This window comes from Populus alba, chromosome 14 (assembly GCF_005239225.2).
Source record: "Populus alba chromosome 14, ASM523922v2, whole genome shotgun sequence".
In the NCBI taxonomy this organism is placed as follows: Eukaryota; Viridiplantae; Streptophyta; class Magnoliopsida; order Malpighiales; family Salicaceae; genus Populus; species Populus alba.
Window position 1 is genome coordinate 2070295 of NC_133297.1, and position 15994 is coordinate 2086288.

At 33.1% G+C, this 15994-nt stretch overlaps 1 protein-coding gene across 1 annotated transcript; it reads left to right on the forward strand.

Annotated features, from left to right (window-relative positions):
- The first annotated feature begins 6580 nt into the window (after positions 1–6580).
- LOC118035942 (protein ROOT INITIATION DEFECTIVE 3) lies at positions 6581–10178 on the forward strand. Its single transcript, XM_035041619.2, has 8 exons — positions 6581–6859; positions 6953–7066; positions 7193–7326; positions 7411–7558; positions 8387–8586; positions 9108–9235; positions 9360–9604; positions 9779–10178. The coding sequence occupies exons 1-8, from the start codon at positions 6638–6640 to the stop codon at positions 9941–9943; spliced, it is 1356 nt and encodes a 451-aa protein (XP_034897510.1). The 5' UTR covers positions 6581–6637; the 3' UTR covers positions 9944–10178.
- The last annotated feature ends 5816 nt before the right edge of the window (positions 10179–15994 follow it).

Here is a 15994-nt window from a genome sequence, read left to right on the forward strand (position 1 = left end):
CTTCTGTGAAAAAAAGCTGAAAGGTTTCAGCCTGGCTCATTGACACGCTCTCTCTAGGGCTTTCTCTGATTACTCTCATTAATGTATGATACGTACAACTTTGTCTTGCAAAACACTTCCAAAACATTCAAAGGCTGGTGGATAGATGGGATAAAAATAAAAGCAAGAAAAAGGCAGCTGAGGACAATATGGTTGTGATCATTCATCTTTTCTCAAAATCTACTTAGCCTTATCATTACAACTATTATCATCGTCCCTATAACTATTCATCAAGGAAACCATATATAATATGATTAATTTAGAAAAGAAGGTCATCATTTCTCTTTAGATATGGAGGTTATATATAGTCTCCATTTCTCGTTTATATGAACTGTCAGTGCTCAATAAAATTATAAATCAATATATCGATGCAATGCAGGAAGTAATATGGGGATTAAAAAATAAGAAGAAATAAAAACAAACAACAAAATGAGCGGCCTATTCGATGAAAGCGAAATGTAAGAGAGACTGACTAAAAATGAGGTTTGAAATGTTTCCATCAAGGCTTCTATATACTTCTTCTGAGGACCTGAAACCTTTGCTTTTTCCTACTTTAAGTATCTGATCAACTTCTCCAAACCTCCCTTTAGATCCCATCTTCTCTCTCTTTACAATACATGCATCCCTGTTTTCACTATTTCCAGTCCATCTTAATTCTTCAGTATAGTCTTCTAGCCATATAACCCCATAAAGATAGAGCCTTGACTGGTAGCTATAAACGAACCCATGCACATTTACTTAAAAACACCATGTCTCCTTATGCTCTCGCTTGTCCTGTATAAAGTTTAACTTCAAAAGTTTGACTACACATTTCTACTGGGTTTTCTCTTTTGCTTTTCTTGGCTTGTTTGTTGCTTGTGTATTTTTCATTAAGGTTATTTAATGTGTAACGCAGAGAAGCTCTGAAGAGACAGAGATGAAAGCATATATGTTAAGAAAGGTCCATTTTATCTAAAGTAGGAATATAGTATTCTAAGAATATCTTTGTCGCGCAATGATTTCGTCTCCTACGGAAAACAAAACCCTAACCCTAGTTTTTTTCCTTTTTTTTACAAGAAAGTACCCCTACTCCCCTTCTCCAGACCTTTGTCCTTTTTGGGTAGGTATCCCACGTGACATGAAAATTCATGTGCTGTATCATATATAAAATTTGATGATACGCCGGTCTATTCGTATAGAAGGTGAAAGGAAAAAAAAAAAGTGGTGGGTGATGGGTCATCCAAAAGTGGATACGGATCATCCAGTAAAGATGCTTTAATGGAAGGTGTTTGTGCTTGTGTCTTGCTTAACATGGACCACCTAACTAAGTGCATGTTTGAATTAAGATAGTTTTTGTGATTATTAGTTTAAAAAATATTATAAATCATAGTTTTCATGACTATTTTTAGCGAAATCAAAATAAAATTAGTGTGTTAATTAGCCAAACACTTTTAAATACATAGTTAAGATAAAACACAAACTGCAGTACATCACACCACAAGAATACAGAGCTTAAGGTCTTTTTCATGGGAATTCATGTCACACGAAGCTTGAGACCTTTTGAATCAGAATTTAAAAAAAGCAAAAGAGAGAAGTGTGATTTAAAAAGACTTGCTCTACTTCGTTTAGTCTTTTGATAGCACTTTGTTGACATTTCTTGACCCTTCTTTTTGTACAAAACTTTATGGACAACTACCATATACTAATACTACTTATACTTTATGTATTTATAATTTATATAATGCAATGCGGGTGCGTATAATATATATATATATATATATATATATATATATATATATATATATATATATACAAGGCTGCAAAGCTAGCTAGTTATATCCAAATTGTTTTCGTTTAGGTACCTCAGAGGTTTCCCACGAGATCATACCCTACATAGATATATTCCTACCTAGTCTAGGTTTGGCTGTCCAAATCTTGTTAACTAGTTACAGTAATTGTCTACTGAACACTCCTGAGAGTCTTTATGCTTAAATATTACAGGCACCCATGCATGTACAATCACTTTCAAACAACTAGCTGTCAAAATTGGAAGTGGAAAATGCAATGCACTGCCTAGCGCATATTCTCGAGACTGCTTCTGTGCGTGGGAACTTCTCGTGCATAAACTAGTTGTTTAAAATTACGTAGTGGGGATCTCAAAGTCTGTTTATGCCTGCCTGTGAGTAGAGAAGATAACAGATGTTGCCCATGATGTGTTTCCTCACGGGGTGTAAATCAATTCGATATTGATTATTTGTTATACCAAAAGGAGGAAAATCTCTGCTGGGTAATAAAGTCCAGGCTTGTCTAGCTTAAGTTTATATAAATAAAGGTTTAATTTCAGTTTTTTCTACTTCAGTTTACATGGCGGAGCAGCTCCTCTTCCTCTCCTTCTCCTGCCCTCTAAAACCTAATCTTTTTCAAAACAGCCGTTTAATGGTCATCGGTGAGAACCATTGCGGCATCCTCACTCTTTCTTATTCATGTTTTTTTTAAGAAAAATTATTTGGTTTTTTATTGTATATATATAGAGAGATACAATCTTGAATTTCGACTATATATTTTTCTTGTTTGCTGGGTTTTTTCCCTTTTATTTAAAAGTCTAATTTTTTTTTTTTTCTAGTTTGACGAAGGAGATTGATATTACTCGAACGGTTTTGGATCTTTTATCAATAGATTGACATTTGTTTTATTTATACAGTGTCAAATCCATCTATGAGCCCGTTTGGCATTGTGGCCAAACCGGCTTTTCACCAAAATTCAAAATTTTTTTTTTTTGCTAAAATTGAGTGCGGTTTGTACTTTTTGGATCGTTTTGATGTGCTGATGTCAAAAATAATTTTTAAAAAATGAAAAAACATTATTGGCATGCTTTTCGGCACGAAAAGCTATTTGAAAAGCAACCGCTACCACACTCCCAAACACCTTCTATATGTATAAGATGTAATTAATATTTATACAGTAGTCCAAATTTAGAAATTTTAAAGAGTTTTCTTTGTGGTTTGAATAATTAAAATGATTAGGTGTTTCTGGGAAGACTATTATACAATGTTAGTGCTGTCAATTATTTTTCAAAACAATAAGTTATAATTCTATGGATATTGTCGCACTCGACATCGCGGCGGCTTTAAAAAATTTTTAATATCTTTGGAAAGAACAGATTTCTAGCATCATGTTCTTTAAAGTGGATAAGGAGTCGTCACCTAGTATTATGGTCACTAGGAACCCTAACTGGTCAACAAAGATTCTATGGTTTGGGACTGGTTACATAAAAGGAAAGATATTATCATCCCTTAAATGTCCTGCCTGAGGCAGGCTGCATTGCTAGTTTCGTCTTAAATTGCTAAATGTTTATTTTTTTTATATGAAAATTTTCTTACAATATTCCTGACTCTGGCGCCAGTGAATATTAACTACGAATATTTCCAACTCTGGCGTTGATAAATATTACGTAGCTAAAAAAAATAAATTTAAATAAAATGTTTTTTTTATTTCCGACTCTAACGCCAGTGAATAAATAAATAATACTACATTCATTTTTACGCATGCACATATTTTTTATTTTTTCTAGCTAAAATAAAATAAAATACAATGAATAAAAAATAATATAAATTTAAACCGGTATTTTTATTCCTGACTCTGGCGTCAGTGAATAAACCAATAAATTTATATTACTTTTATTCATCCAAATAAAATAAAATACAATGAATAAAAATAATATAAATTTAAACCGGTATTTTTATTCCTAACTCTGGTGTTAGTGAATAAACCAATAAATTTACATTATTTTTATTTATGCATACACATTTTTTTATTTTTCTCTACCTCTTTTTTATTTTTCTGTTATTTATTTTTTTATGGGCTGGGCAACATAGTATTTTTTTGGGCCAAGCCCAGCCGGCCCGGCTGGGCTCAGCAGCACGCGTGCGTTAGCGCACGCGTGCTGCTGCATTGTGCAAGTGAATTAAAATTCACTTGAACAGTGCATGAGGCATTTGAAATTAAATGCAGAAGAAGAAACAACTTACCTGGTCTGCTGGAATCGATGGACACGATGACGAAGCTCTGGCTGGCACTGCCTCCTCTCTTCTGCTCGTTCTTCTGCTTTCCTTTACTTTCTCTTCAGGTTCTGGAAACGCTGAAGGCAGTGGCAGCGATCTCGTGATTTTCCTCTGCTTGTGTTTTTTTTTTTCTGTGTGTCTCCTGGGTTTTCCAGTCGAGAGGATGATGAAGAGACCGGCCTGAGGGGAACTTGTTTTTGATTCAGGGTTTTCGTTGTTTGTAGGGACGAAGGCAATGAGCGCCAATACTCGTCTCTATCTTTATTTCTGCGCGTCCTCTGTTTTCCCCCCTGTTGCTGGTTTTTTTTTTCTGTTTATCCCGGCTTTGTTTTTCTGGGTTTTTTGCTTGCGTTTTCCTCCCTTGTTGCTGGCCTTTTCTGCCTCTGTTTCTGGGTTTTTATCAGTTTTTTTTTGTGCTGTGAATTGCCTCCTGGTGTTCTGGTCTTCGGTCTCTCTTTTATAGAGACCCACAGCTTGCCCCTAATCAGTGCTGCCTTTGCAGGATTGTCTCTTCCACGAACGAGATCGTGGGCAAGGGACGCGGTCCACGATTGAATCTGTTGCAGATTTTCAGGTATCCTGTTGAATCGGGATGAAGAAGATCACACGGTTGTTCCATCAGCAACGGCAGCGTTTTGGCAGCAAGGAATTCTACCAGCAACGACGACGACGTTTCAAGCAGCAGTGGATATTGTCATTTTGATCCCTGAACTTTAGAAATTTGGCAATTGGACCCTTAAGCAAAAAATAAAAATTAAACTTTACAAAACAGTCCTTAATTCCTGGATTAATTCCTTGGATTTTTCAATTTGATCTTTAATTAATTCTTTCAATTTTGCCCTTTTTGGATAAATTTCAATTAAGTCCCTGAATTTATTTAATTAATTTAAACAAAGTTTAATTAAGTCCGCAAACTTATTAATTCTTCAATTTCTGACCAATTATTCTTAAATCTGATATTTTTATCCGTAAACTTCAAAATTTGTTGTTTTAACCCCATTTTAATAAATTTTTTTTTATTTGTTCAAAAAATTGGGTTATGACAAATATATTATGAAAATATTTATACATTTATAATTTATTTAGTATAATAAAATTGTTACTTTCTTCCTCAAATTTTTTTATATGGGCAAGTAGTTTATAGTAAGTAAATTATTTAATGCAATTAACTGTTTGATATTTTATCCATTTAGATATTATAAATGTTAGAGAATAATATAAATCATATAATGAGATCTCATCTAACAACTTAAGTTATTAGGTTAAGATGATTTTATGACATAATATAAAAGCCTTGATGACCAAGTGGTCTAAAGTTCGAATCTCACTATCCTTATTTATTTGATAAAAATTAAGCACACGATAATATAGGCTTGTACAAGTTTTAAGCCCAAACGGCTTTTACTTGAGGAGGTGTATTGGACAATAATATAAATCATATCCTGGAACTTCACCTAACAGCTTAAGCTATTGGGTTGAGATGATTTTTTTTTTGATAATATCAACTAAATTACTAAAAACATTAGTAAAAAAAATTCAATCAATAAAAGTGAGATACTGAAAATTGCATAGCCAGATTATTTAAATTGAATCAATAAAAAAATAAGTCATTTAAAAGAAATTCCAAATAGGATGTTATTCAACTTGCCAAATATATGTTAATTTTAATTGATTGACAAAAAACGAATTATAAATTTGATTTTAGAATCAAATTTAACCTACCCTTCCGGCTTCTCCATTGCTCTTTCTCAATCTATTTTATTTTTATCGACTCTAATAAGTGGGCTTTATTAACAAGTCTCAAAAATTAAAGAAATTGTTATAAGAATATCACTTCCAAAAATTTATTTTTGTTGAATTGGAATTTTTTCCTTTTAGTCTTCACGTAAAGTTAATTTGATGTTGATTTATATTTTAGTGTATAGTTATCAAAATCTATTTAGAAATCATCGGATATGTATGCGACGAGTCACTAGATTAATATGAATAAATTATTTAATTTATATGGATAAATTATAATCTTGAAAGGTGTAGTTTAACTGGTCATATTCCAGGTTTATTTTTTAGAGATCATCAGTTTAAGTCTCATAAATTTCAAGGCTACTAGAGGCTTACATGATCATTAACTTCAGAGCCCATGAGATTGGTCAATGTGCACGTAAGCTGACCCAGACACCCACATAATAAAAAAAATAAAATAGGGATAAATTATTTTTATTAAAATAATGTTATTTAATTATTTTTTTTTTAAATTCCTTAAAATTAAACCTAGGTCACAATGAACTATGTTAGGCCAATTAAATTTTATTATGTCAATATCGTTTTCAATTTAACTTGAGATTCAGCGCTTCTAATAGAAGGGTTATGCCTAATATGTGAACATACTAATAAAGCAATGCAAAACGGGCCTTCTACATTTGTCTGTCGATTTTGGGCAACTATTTGAAGGCCGAAGCCCAACAAACTAAGCTGGAAGTTCACTCATACCGTTACCAACCTAAAACCCTAACAATTAACAAAACCAGAAGCTTGAGAAATTGTTTTGTAGCATCCTCCTAATGAACACCAAAATGGAAGAAGAGATTGTCATAGCATCCTCCTCAATCGACGGCGGCATAGGTTGTTGGGACCTCCAAACAGGAACCGAACACCTTCGCTATAAATCTTGCGCCTCCCCTCCTCACGGCCTTATTTCAGTTGGCCGCCGCTTCCTCGCCTCTTCCCAGTTACAGGACCCTAAAGCATCTTCAAGCGCCATCCTCTACTGGTCCTGGTCTAGGGTATCTTATTTTATTAATATGCACACGAACTGTTTGATAAAACTCTTCTAAATATGTTTAATCTGATATGTTTTATTTCCATCCATTGATTAGCCTCAGGTGGAGGTTAAGTGCTTTCCTGAGGAGCCAATAAAGCCGCTTGTTGCTAATAGTGAAGGCACTTATCTTGTTGGAGGTGGTTTATCTGGGAATATTTACTTTTGGGAGGTGAGTTTTCTTGCTCTCTCTCTGGTTTTTAATCTCTTTTTTGTTTGTTTTGACCAGCTAAAATTAGTTGTATAAGAGTTGGTTATTTGGTTCTGGTGATATTGATTTGTGTCGTGTGGGTTTCAGGTTGCGACAGTTAGATTACTTAAGAAATGGCGTGCCCACTACAGGGCTGTCACTTGCTTGGTTTTTACAGAAGATGATTCTCTTTTGGTTTCTGGTTCTGAGGATGGATCTGTCCGAGTCTGGCCACTTCTCATGTACGCTCTTTTGGTTTTTTTATGTGAATGCTTATTTGATGCTCCCAATTATTGAGTATAATTTAGTCTTTCTATATGACTTAGGATATTTGATGATTATCAAATGGAGCAGGCAAGCCAGCTTTACGAACATAGCTTTCAAGAGCATACTTTGCGTGTCACTGATATAGTAACAGGTTATAGAGGAGGCAATGCAATTATAATTTCAGCTTCCGAGGATCGAACGTGTAAGGTTGATGTGATCCTTGTTGAAAACAATTATCTTTCCAATTGTTATTCACGTGATTTATAATTTATTTTCATTAACTTGGACAACAATTCATACTTCTATCAATCAGTTGATTGATAAAATATTTAATTGAATCAGGATATAATGAGCTATAATTGGCTATTTTGGTTTTACTAGTACGCATGTTCCAAGTTTATTTATGGAATCATGTGACATGAGTTATTAACTGTAAGTTATGGAAATTTTTTTTGATAACTGAATTCAGTATATAGTGATATCTGATTGCTTGAAAAGGTTATCAGAGGATCCATCCTAGTATCTATGTTGGGCTGGTGCATTTTAATCAAATTAAATTTTAAACTTTAATAATTTTAAATTACGTACCCAGGAACAGTTTGGGGAAAAATAACATGTTTCTTCAATAAACTTACATCAGGATATACTTTGATGTTTTTATTTGTTGGCATGATTTTTGAGTGACTTGGATCATCCAGTTCCTTCTGCTGAAAGACTCTAATCCTAAATAGGGACTGTATTTTATTTATTTATTTATTTATTTGTTCAAATAAGAAAATTGAATTGCTATTTGATTTATGATCATGCTATTTCTGAACTAAATTCCACATGGTTTTGTCTATTATCCTGTGCTTGGCACTCTATCGTCTGAAACATATTTGGTTCATTGTATGTATTATGATGTAGTTTGTGGAGCCGTGTGTATTTGTGCAAGCAATGCACTCTTCCAATTTTTTTTAAATGCATGTATTTTGCTTTTAATTTGTTTCATGATATGTGCTAACCTTTTATTCATTTCAATGTGGATTGTGTTAGGTGTGGAGTTTATCTAAGGGGATATTATTAAGAAATATAGTGTTTCCCTCAATAATTGATTCAATTACGTTGGACCCTGGTGAGCATGTATTCTATGCTGGTGGCAGAGATGGTAAAATACACATTGCTGCGCTCGGTGCTGATAGCTCATCTATCAAAAGTCATTGGTTGCATATCATTGGTTCATTATCTAGTCACAGGTGCGTGATTTTTCTTGAAGATCGATGTCATAAATGCGGGCAATCTTCTAGCATGAACCGTTTTGTGTTACGAAGTTTTCATTGAGCATACCATTACAACGAAGTAACTCAGCCTCTTGCATTTATATTGGCATGTTAATTGAAATTTTAGGTGCTTGCTTTATCGTATTTAATTATGTGGTGGAGCTAGGCTAGCCATGGTGATTAGCAGTTTCTCCAATTGCTGTCCTTCTTTTTCATGATGACACTTACCAATTCTTGCTTTTGACAAGGGCCTGGATCTTGAGATTGCTAACATGCTATATTTAGAGACTTTTCTCATTGATCTGCAGATTTAAATTTCACTCCTAGGGAACCTTGTGTATTTTCTTCATAGATTTTTTTCAAATCAAAAGACAACAGCTTGGTTTCCTATGCTATTTTGAAGGTTCTTGCATGATCTTTATATGGTAGTAAGCATCATTCATCAGCATTTAAATATTTTCTGTTATCTTTACTTACACATATTTTGTACTGAACAGTAAGAATGTAACTTGCTTAGCATATAGTACAAATGGAAATGTCTTGCTTTCTGGATCAGAAGATGGCATGATTCGAGTTTGGGACCCAAAAACGCATAACATAGTTCGGGTGTTCAAGCATGCAAAAGGTTTTGCTCTTATTATCTAAACTCCTGCTTGCTTATTTACATATGGTTTTTGACTTCGTAATTTTTATCCATTCATTCTATGCCTTCATTTATGTGTCGTGATCTGACATAACATGTATCTCAGGTCCTGTGAACAATATCAATGTTCTTAAGCGACCAGCTTACTTGAACCCTCGAATGTTATCAAATGTACAAGCTTCTTCAAGAAGGCATGGATTATCATTACCACCTCCACTCAGTAAATATATCAATACAATGGATGAAAAAGTCATTAGTGCAGTCGTTAATCTCCAGGCTACTTGCAATAACCCTCTGGATGCTTCATCCATCAGCTCTCAAGTGATTAATTGTCAAATCAAAGAACTCCAGGTTCTTAATTGCTCAACAATATTCATTCTTCACTTCTTCTTTTTTTATGTAGATCACCGCACTGAGTTTTTCCATAACTGCTACTGTGATGAATGTTGTTTTGGAAAGAGCTCCCTAATGATGTCTGTCAACAGCGTATAATTTCTATAACTGATCTACAAATGTTGATTCCAGCAACAAGGTTCAGCTGCTGCAGCTGAAATGGAGGTGGAGAAGCTAAAGCTTGATTGCACGCAATCGATGCAAATGCTTCAGAGGTGGAAGAAAACGTATGACAACTTGCATGAATTTTGCGTGGACGAGCTTTTAGAGGGGTGTAATGTGAAAAGTGCAAATTAGATGTCAAAATGAATATTTAAGTATTTCTCTTTGCACGAATGGCTTCAAAGTTTTTGTTGGTGTATTTACCGATAATCCGAGGAACCTCCTTTTTAATTCTTTGTTACCATGTCCTTCATTTTTGAAATTTTCATGTGCTGACCATAAAAATATAGCAGTCATCCTGAAGGTATGGGGAAACAACGTTAGAGTTTTGGATTATTATTGAGATTTCTGGTAACATTTTTATCTGACACTTTGAGCTTAAATCATGTTACAGGCATTCCATTGAATCTGGATGAATAATCGCTTCACATTTTTCTTTCTTATCAATTGTGTCAGCAAGTATAGAAGTCCTCTTATCCCTACCTACAGGCTGGGCATGCCAAGAGAAGGTCTACTTAGCTTTTTCAGAGTTTGTTTCGAAGGTTATAGAGATTGATTTTTAAAATGTTTTTTTTTTTTTAAAATACATCAAATAATTTTTTTTTATATATTTAATATTATCACATCAAAGTCTAAAAAAAAGTAATATTTTTAAGCAAACATGGTTAAACTGCGATATTAAAACGGTGTTAGTCTTCATACTCTAGCTCTCTAAATTAATTATCTTTGTTTATTTATTGTATATGAAGTTGATCTTCCTTGTCGCGGGACTAGCGTTGCCATAAGGACCGGGTGCTCTCAGTTTTGATCCATCTTCATTACCAGTCATATGAGCTTTGCTTTCAGTTTTGATTCTCTTGCTCTCTAGATTGCAATTATTGCTTAATTGGTGAAAATGAATTTGTATAATAAGTACTCCAAAGCTTTTTAAAACGTTTTAATGGGATTTTTTTAGCAAATGTAAGAAGATAGGCAAAATAATAAACCACAGCTCATGCCAGCGTCATAGGTTGGGTGGATTCAAGTTAAAGAGTTGACCTAGGTCACAGTATTTTTTTAATTTTTATTTAAAACAATAATATTTTAGAAAAAAATTTACAAAATAAAATGATTTTATTTATATATATAAAAAACATTACATCTTGGGTTTTGATTCGGTTAGAGTTGACTTGATATAATTAATAGGTTTTCAAAGCTAATTACATACCCAATTGAATCAAAATCTGGTTTGAAGATAACTATATATTCAATTGAATCAAAATCTAGTCTGATCATCCATGTCAGATGATTTCTAGATCCACAACAATGTGATCAACCATTAGAAGGGAAGAACTCCGTTAATTTTATTGACTGTAATTGCACATCTTTACCCGTAATCACTTCGCGGGGACACAAACGGTCGTTGTGTGTGGGCCTGGAGACTGGAGCCATTAAATCACAAGAAAAAAGCACAGAGCCCAAAGAATAAGAATGTGAAGCCCAAGATTTACTATGGAAGGCAAAAATCAGCTTGTGAGCTCATCTGTAGTTTCGTGACGCAAACTACAAACACCCGTAAAGTAAGATTTACATGCCTGAAAGTCTGATCGACGAAACCCTCTTTCGACACGCTTTCATTGAAGGCAAAACTAGCGTGCGCTAGTGAAAATGGGCTCACCAAAAGTTGACGCCAAAGCCAAAACAATCCCTGGATGCTAAAGATGCTTTGACTGTTTGATTTGAGCAATTTGGCAATACGAAAACGATCCAAGTTGGTGTTGAAAATCATGTAGATAGAGAGAGGGGAGGGGGGGGGGGAGTGAGAAAAGCAGGACCATCTTTTATTAAATTAATATCATAAAAAAGCTCATTCTCTTCTCTCACTTACAGCCTGCAGTCCCCGATGATAGAGGGAGCTAGGGTGGAGAAAGTGGGGGAAGCAAAGAATTATTAAAATATTAGGTTTTGATGTTATTTTAAGGCTGTGTATTCACAGTGAATGAATGGGACGTGGGGAAGAGAAGATAAGGTGGTGCAACTGTGATCATGCAAAGTGAAAATAAAAAAAAAAGACCAACCCAACAACAAAATCTCTCTTCCCTGGATTCTTTTTATCCAATCGAACCTCTACTTGCAGAGAGCATGTCTCTTTATTCATGTCTTCTTGATCAATTATTTATTATTTTAGTGAAGAAAGAGAGCTTTAAATTATTCCATATTTTAGTGAGAAACACAGAGAAAGAGTTGGGTAATTCATCAGCAACCTGGAGTCTGGACAGTGCTTTGAAATCTGCAGGCCCGGGGTGGGTGTTTTGTGTTGGTGCTGCAGAAAAGAAAGCAGGCAACACTGAAATATATATATATATATATCATCTCCTATTCACAGCCAACCAACCTCTGCAAATTATAACTCTACCATTGATGACGCCTCAATACAGGATCTAAACAAGGTTAGATTTTAAAAAAAATCAACTCAAGTATGTTAATTTATTCTGTATAAATAATAAATTAATCTATTCAATTCATAATTTAATCGTTGTATCGCATTTACAAAACTACAGCCAACTCCGCAGCAATCAACTCCAGAAAGCTATATTACAGATTGATAAGGAATTATAGGAAATCAGTGTAAGCCGAAATTAATCAAAACATTGTCATCTCGATATCTCTGACCAAAATCGTCCTAGCTTGTCGTTCTGAGTGGTCCTAGCCGTTAACACTTTCAGTAGACCGGCCTGCATGTCTCCTTATCAACGTCTACATCATTTCATAATGTGCTGAAACCGGGTCCGTGAGAGTAGGGCCACCGATCTGGGGATCGAATTGATGAGAAGATTTTTAAATTATAAAACAATGATAGAAATTTAGGACGTGAAATGGAAAGGAAATTGTCCTGAGCTAGAAGCAATCAGAAACCTGCCATCATGTTGGAGCAATAAGTTTGTTGTCTGCGTTTTATTCTTGATTGCTGCACCCGTAAAACAGAAAACGAAGAGTTTCATCTTCTTCGATTCTCAGGCTTGTCTTCGTGAAATGACATTTCCCCCCACTATCTATTACACTCCACTGGAATGTGCTTATGTGAAGCAAATTAATCGGTTTAATTTGGGTTAATAGATAAATTTAAAATAATATTATTTCAAGATTTTAAAAAATAATTAAAATAATAATCTTTTTAAAAAACTAAATTAAGTTTTAATTGCCAACAAAATTAATTAAATTTAACAGGATCAACTTCTATTCAATTTATATTAAAACCCAATTTGAGTCAGTTATCAAGTCAACAATTATTCAAGCTAACCAACTATTTCAGGTTAAACAATTTTGATTTGAAAGGATAATTTCCATATTGAAGCGAGAAAAACTCTAATTAAACTTTGAAATATGGGTGTAAGTCGGCATGGTGCTGCCTCTTTGTAGCTAAATATTTCACATGTTTTCCTAATCACTAAGAATTAGCTATCTTCCAATAACAATGTTTCTTCTTGGCAACAAAATTGAGCACTATTTTGTTAAGTAATACATCATCTTAACTCAATGTTGCTTTATTTTACAAATCAATGTTAAATTACATTAAAAATGGTTGTACATGATGTGTGGTTTATAGTCATATCATTAAGGTCTCATATATAACAAGACAATTCTATATGTAGCTTCAAATATGTCCCAAACATTACACAAATATTTAATTTGTCAAATATTACAAAATTTGTCTAGAAACTTCTACCATATGAAATAATAAATTTTTAAATTCTACTCGATCAGATATCCGGTTAGAGATGTATACTTAATCTCACAAAACTGGTCAACAAACATTTTAAGATCAAATTTAAATTTAACTTAGTTTGTATCATCTTCTTCTTCTTTAAAAGGATTTGACATTGAATATATATATCATGAAAAATATTTTTTAAAATCAATAAATTAGAACCAAGCTAAAAATGGATGGAGCACATTGAGAAATTATAGCCATTACCTCCACTATTTTTACTATAAGGATTTCTTTGTATAAAATAAAAAGGCAATGACTGTTATTATAATGTGAGTAATATAATTAAAAAAAGAAAAGCATAAATGCATTGTTTTTTTTTTTGAATTTAAATCTTAAAATTAATATTAAGAAATTATTCTCTTATATAAATATGCTAGCTAGGACATGTAGAGGGTATAGCTACGTCTTTATGGTTGTTTAAAAAAAAGACATTTAGAGTGGGTTTGGTTTAGAGTTGTGGTGGTTTTTTTGTCAAAAATACAATACCTTTTTAAGCACAAACTACACCTCTAAAAACTACAAAAACATACTTTTTACTTAAAAGAGCACAAGCTATTTTCCGTTCAAACACCCTCTCAATCTTGATTTATATATAAATTGATTTACGAACTCATAATAATTAAATAAAAAAAGGTAAGGAAAGAAATGGATAACTTAGGGGTTAAAGATGCCCTTTCATCTTTGTAAAGCTATTCACCGCCATTGTAGAGGTCGTTGGGCAACTCCAGCACATGAAGCTGATGAGGTGGGAGGTTGCAGCAGAACCTGATCCGTCTCGAAAGGCGTTCCCGTTTCAATGAGAGGAGGAGATTAATTTAGGGAGTAGATGTTGTTTTATCAGGATAATGCAGGAGGTCTTTCCAAGTGGACCATTGTCACGACGTTTGCATCCACCGCCAATACATCCAACGGCACTGGATTCTCACCGCCAACCGGGAAGAGTGTCTCATTTAAAGGAGTCTGGTGAGATTTCTGACACCTGTCAGGTGAGTGGGGTTTTAAGGGTTTTTTTATTATTATAATAGTCGCGGATTTAATTTTAATTAATTGGTGCTAGGGTTTTTGAGAAGGAAGAAAGTGAATTTTAAGGCAAAGTTATAATAAGAGGAGAGACCCCAACAGTTCCCACTAAATGTAATGTAATAATATAGCTGTAGTGTGTAGCATAATAATCGTAATCATTCATGCACCATCAAAAGCACTTATGGCACTCTCTGCTGCAAACAGTTGGTAGATCTGAACCCTTCACAGCAAGGAAAGACCAAACAGTTTAAGTTACTCCCTTTCAACGTCCTATTTATGGCAAATTAGCTCATTGTTTTTCTTAAGACGGTGTTTGATTTTGCTTTCTTACCTGTTTTTTAAATATTTTTTATTTTAAAAAAATAAAATTATATTTTAAAGCATTTTTGAATGATTTGATATATTGATATAAAAAGTAAAAAATATTATTTTTATATTTTTAAAAAAAACATTTTTAAAAAGCATGTTATACTATAATACCAAACACACAAACCTGGACATCCCAATAGATTAATAACCTGGACATCCCAATAGATTAATAGGTTAATGTGTTAAATATTGAGAAACCAGATCTAAATCAAGTTTTAATTTAAATTAATTTTAACATTGATTAATCTAATTCAAGTGATATAACGAGTTATTTGCTATGTAGTTGATCTGTCTAAATATGAGTTATAAATAATTTAAAATAATATTATTTCACATAAAAATAATAAATTTAAGTTAACTTATCATTGGTAAAATAATTTATGATCGTTTAATGTTTTACATTTAGTATCGAAAAATCTATAACGTTTGTCCCTGATCTTTTGGAGTTGCGCAAATCAAAATGAGGTAGCAATACATACTTGGTTAAGAGGTTCCTGGAGGAAAAGATTTAATAAGAACACAAACTTGGATGGAAAATTATAATCTTGTCACCCTAGCTCTCTCTCTCTCTTTTTTATATATATATTTATCTTATAATGTAAATATTAATAATTATAACTTAAGTATTATATAATTTAATATTTATTATCAAATTGTTACATAGATGACGTATTTAATAACGGAGAGAGAGAAAAACAACAAGAAGAAGAAGAAACAAATGCTCCCCAACTTTGAGATAACAAAGTTCCAAAGAATAATTCAAAAGGAATTATTTACAGAATATATATATATATATATATATATATATATATATATATATATATATATATATATATATCGAGCACCTTGTTATATATATTCTTTCACACTGGTTTGATAGTCGGTTCCCGATATCATCACTTTTTTTATTTAATTTTTCACTTTCATTTCTTCTCTCCATACTCTTACATTTCTTCCTTTCTTCACAGCAAATTCTGATAAAACTCATAGTCTTCTCTTTTATCTGTCCCATCCCTGTCTCTCATCAGCTTCTCAGTTATTTC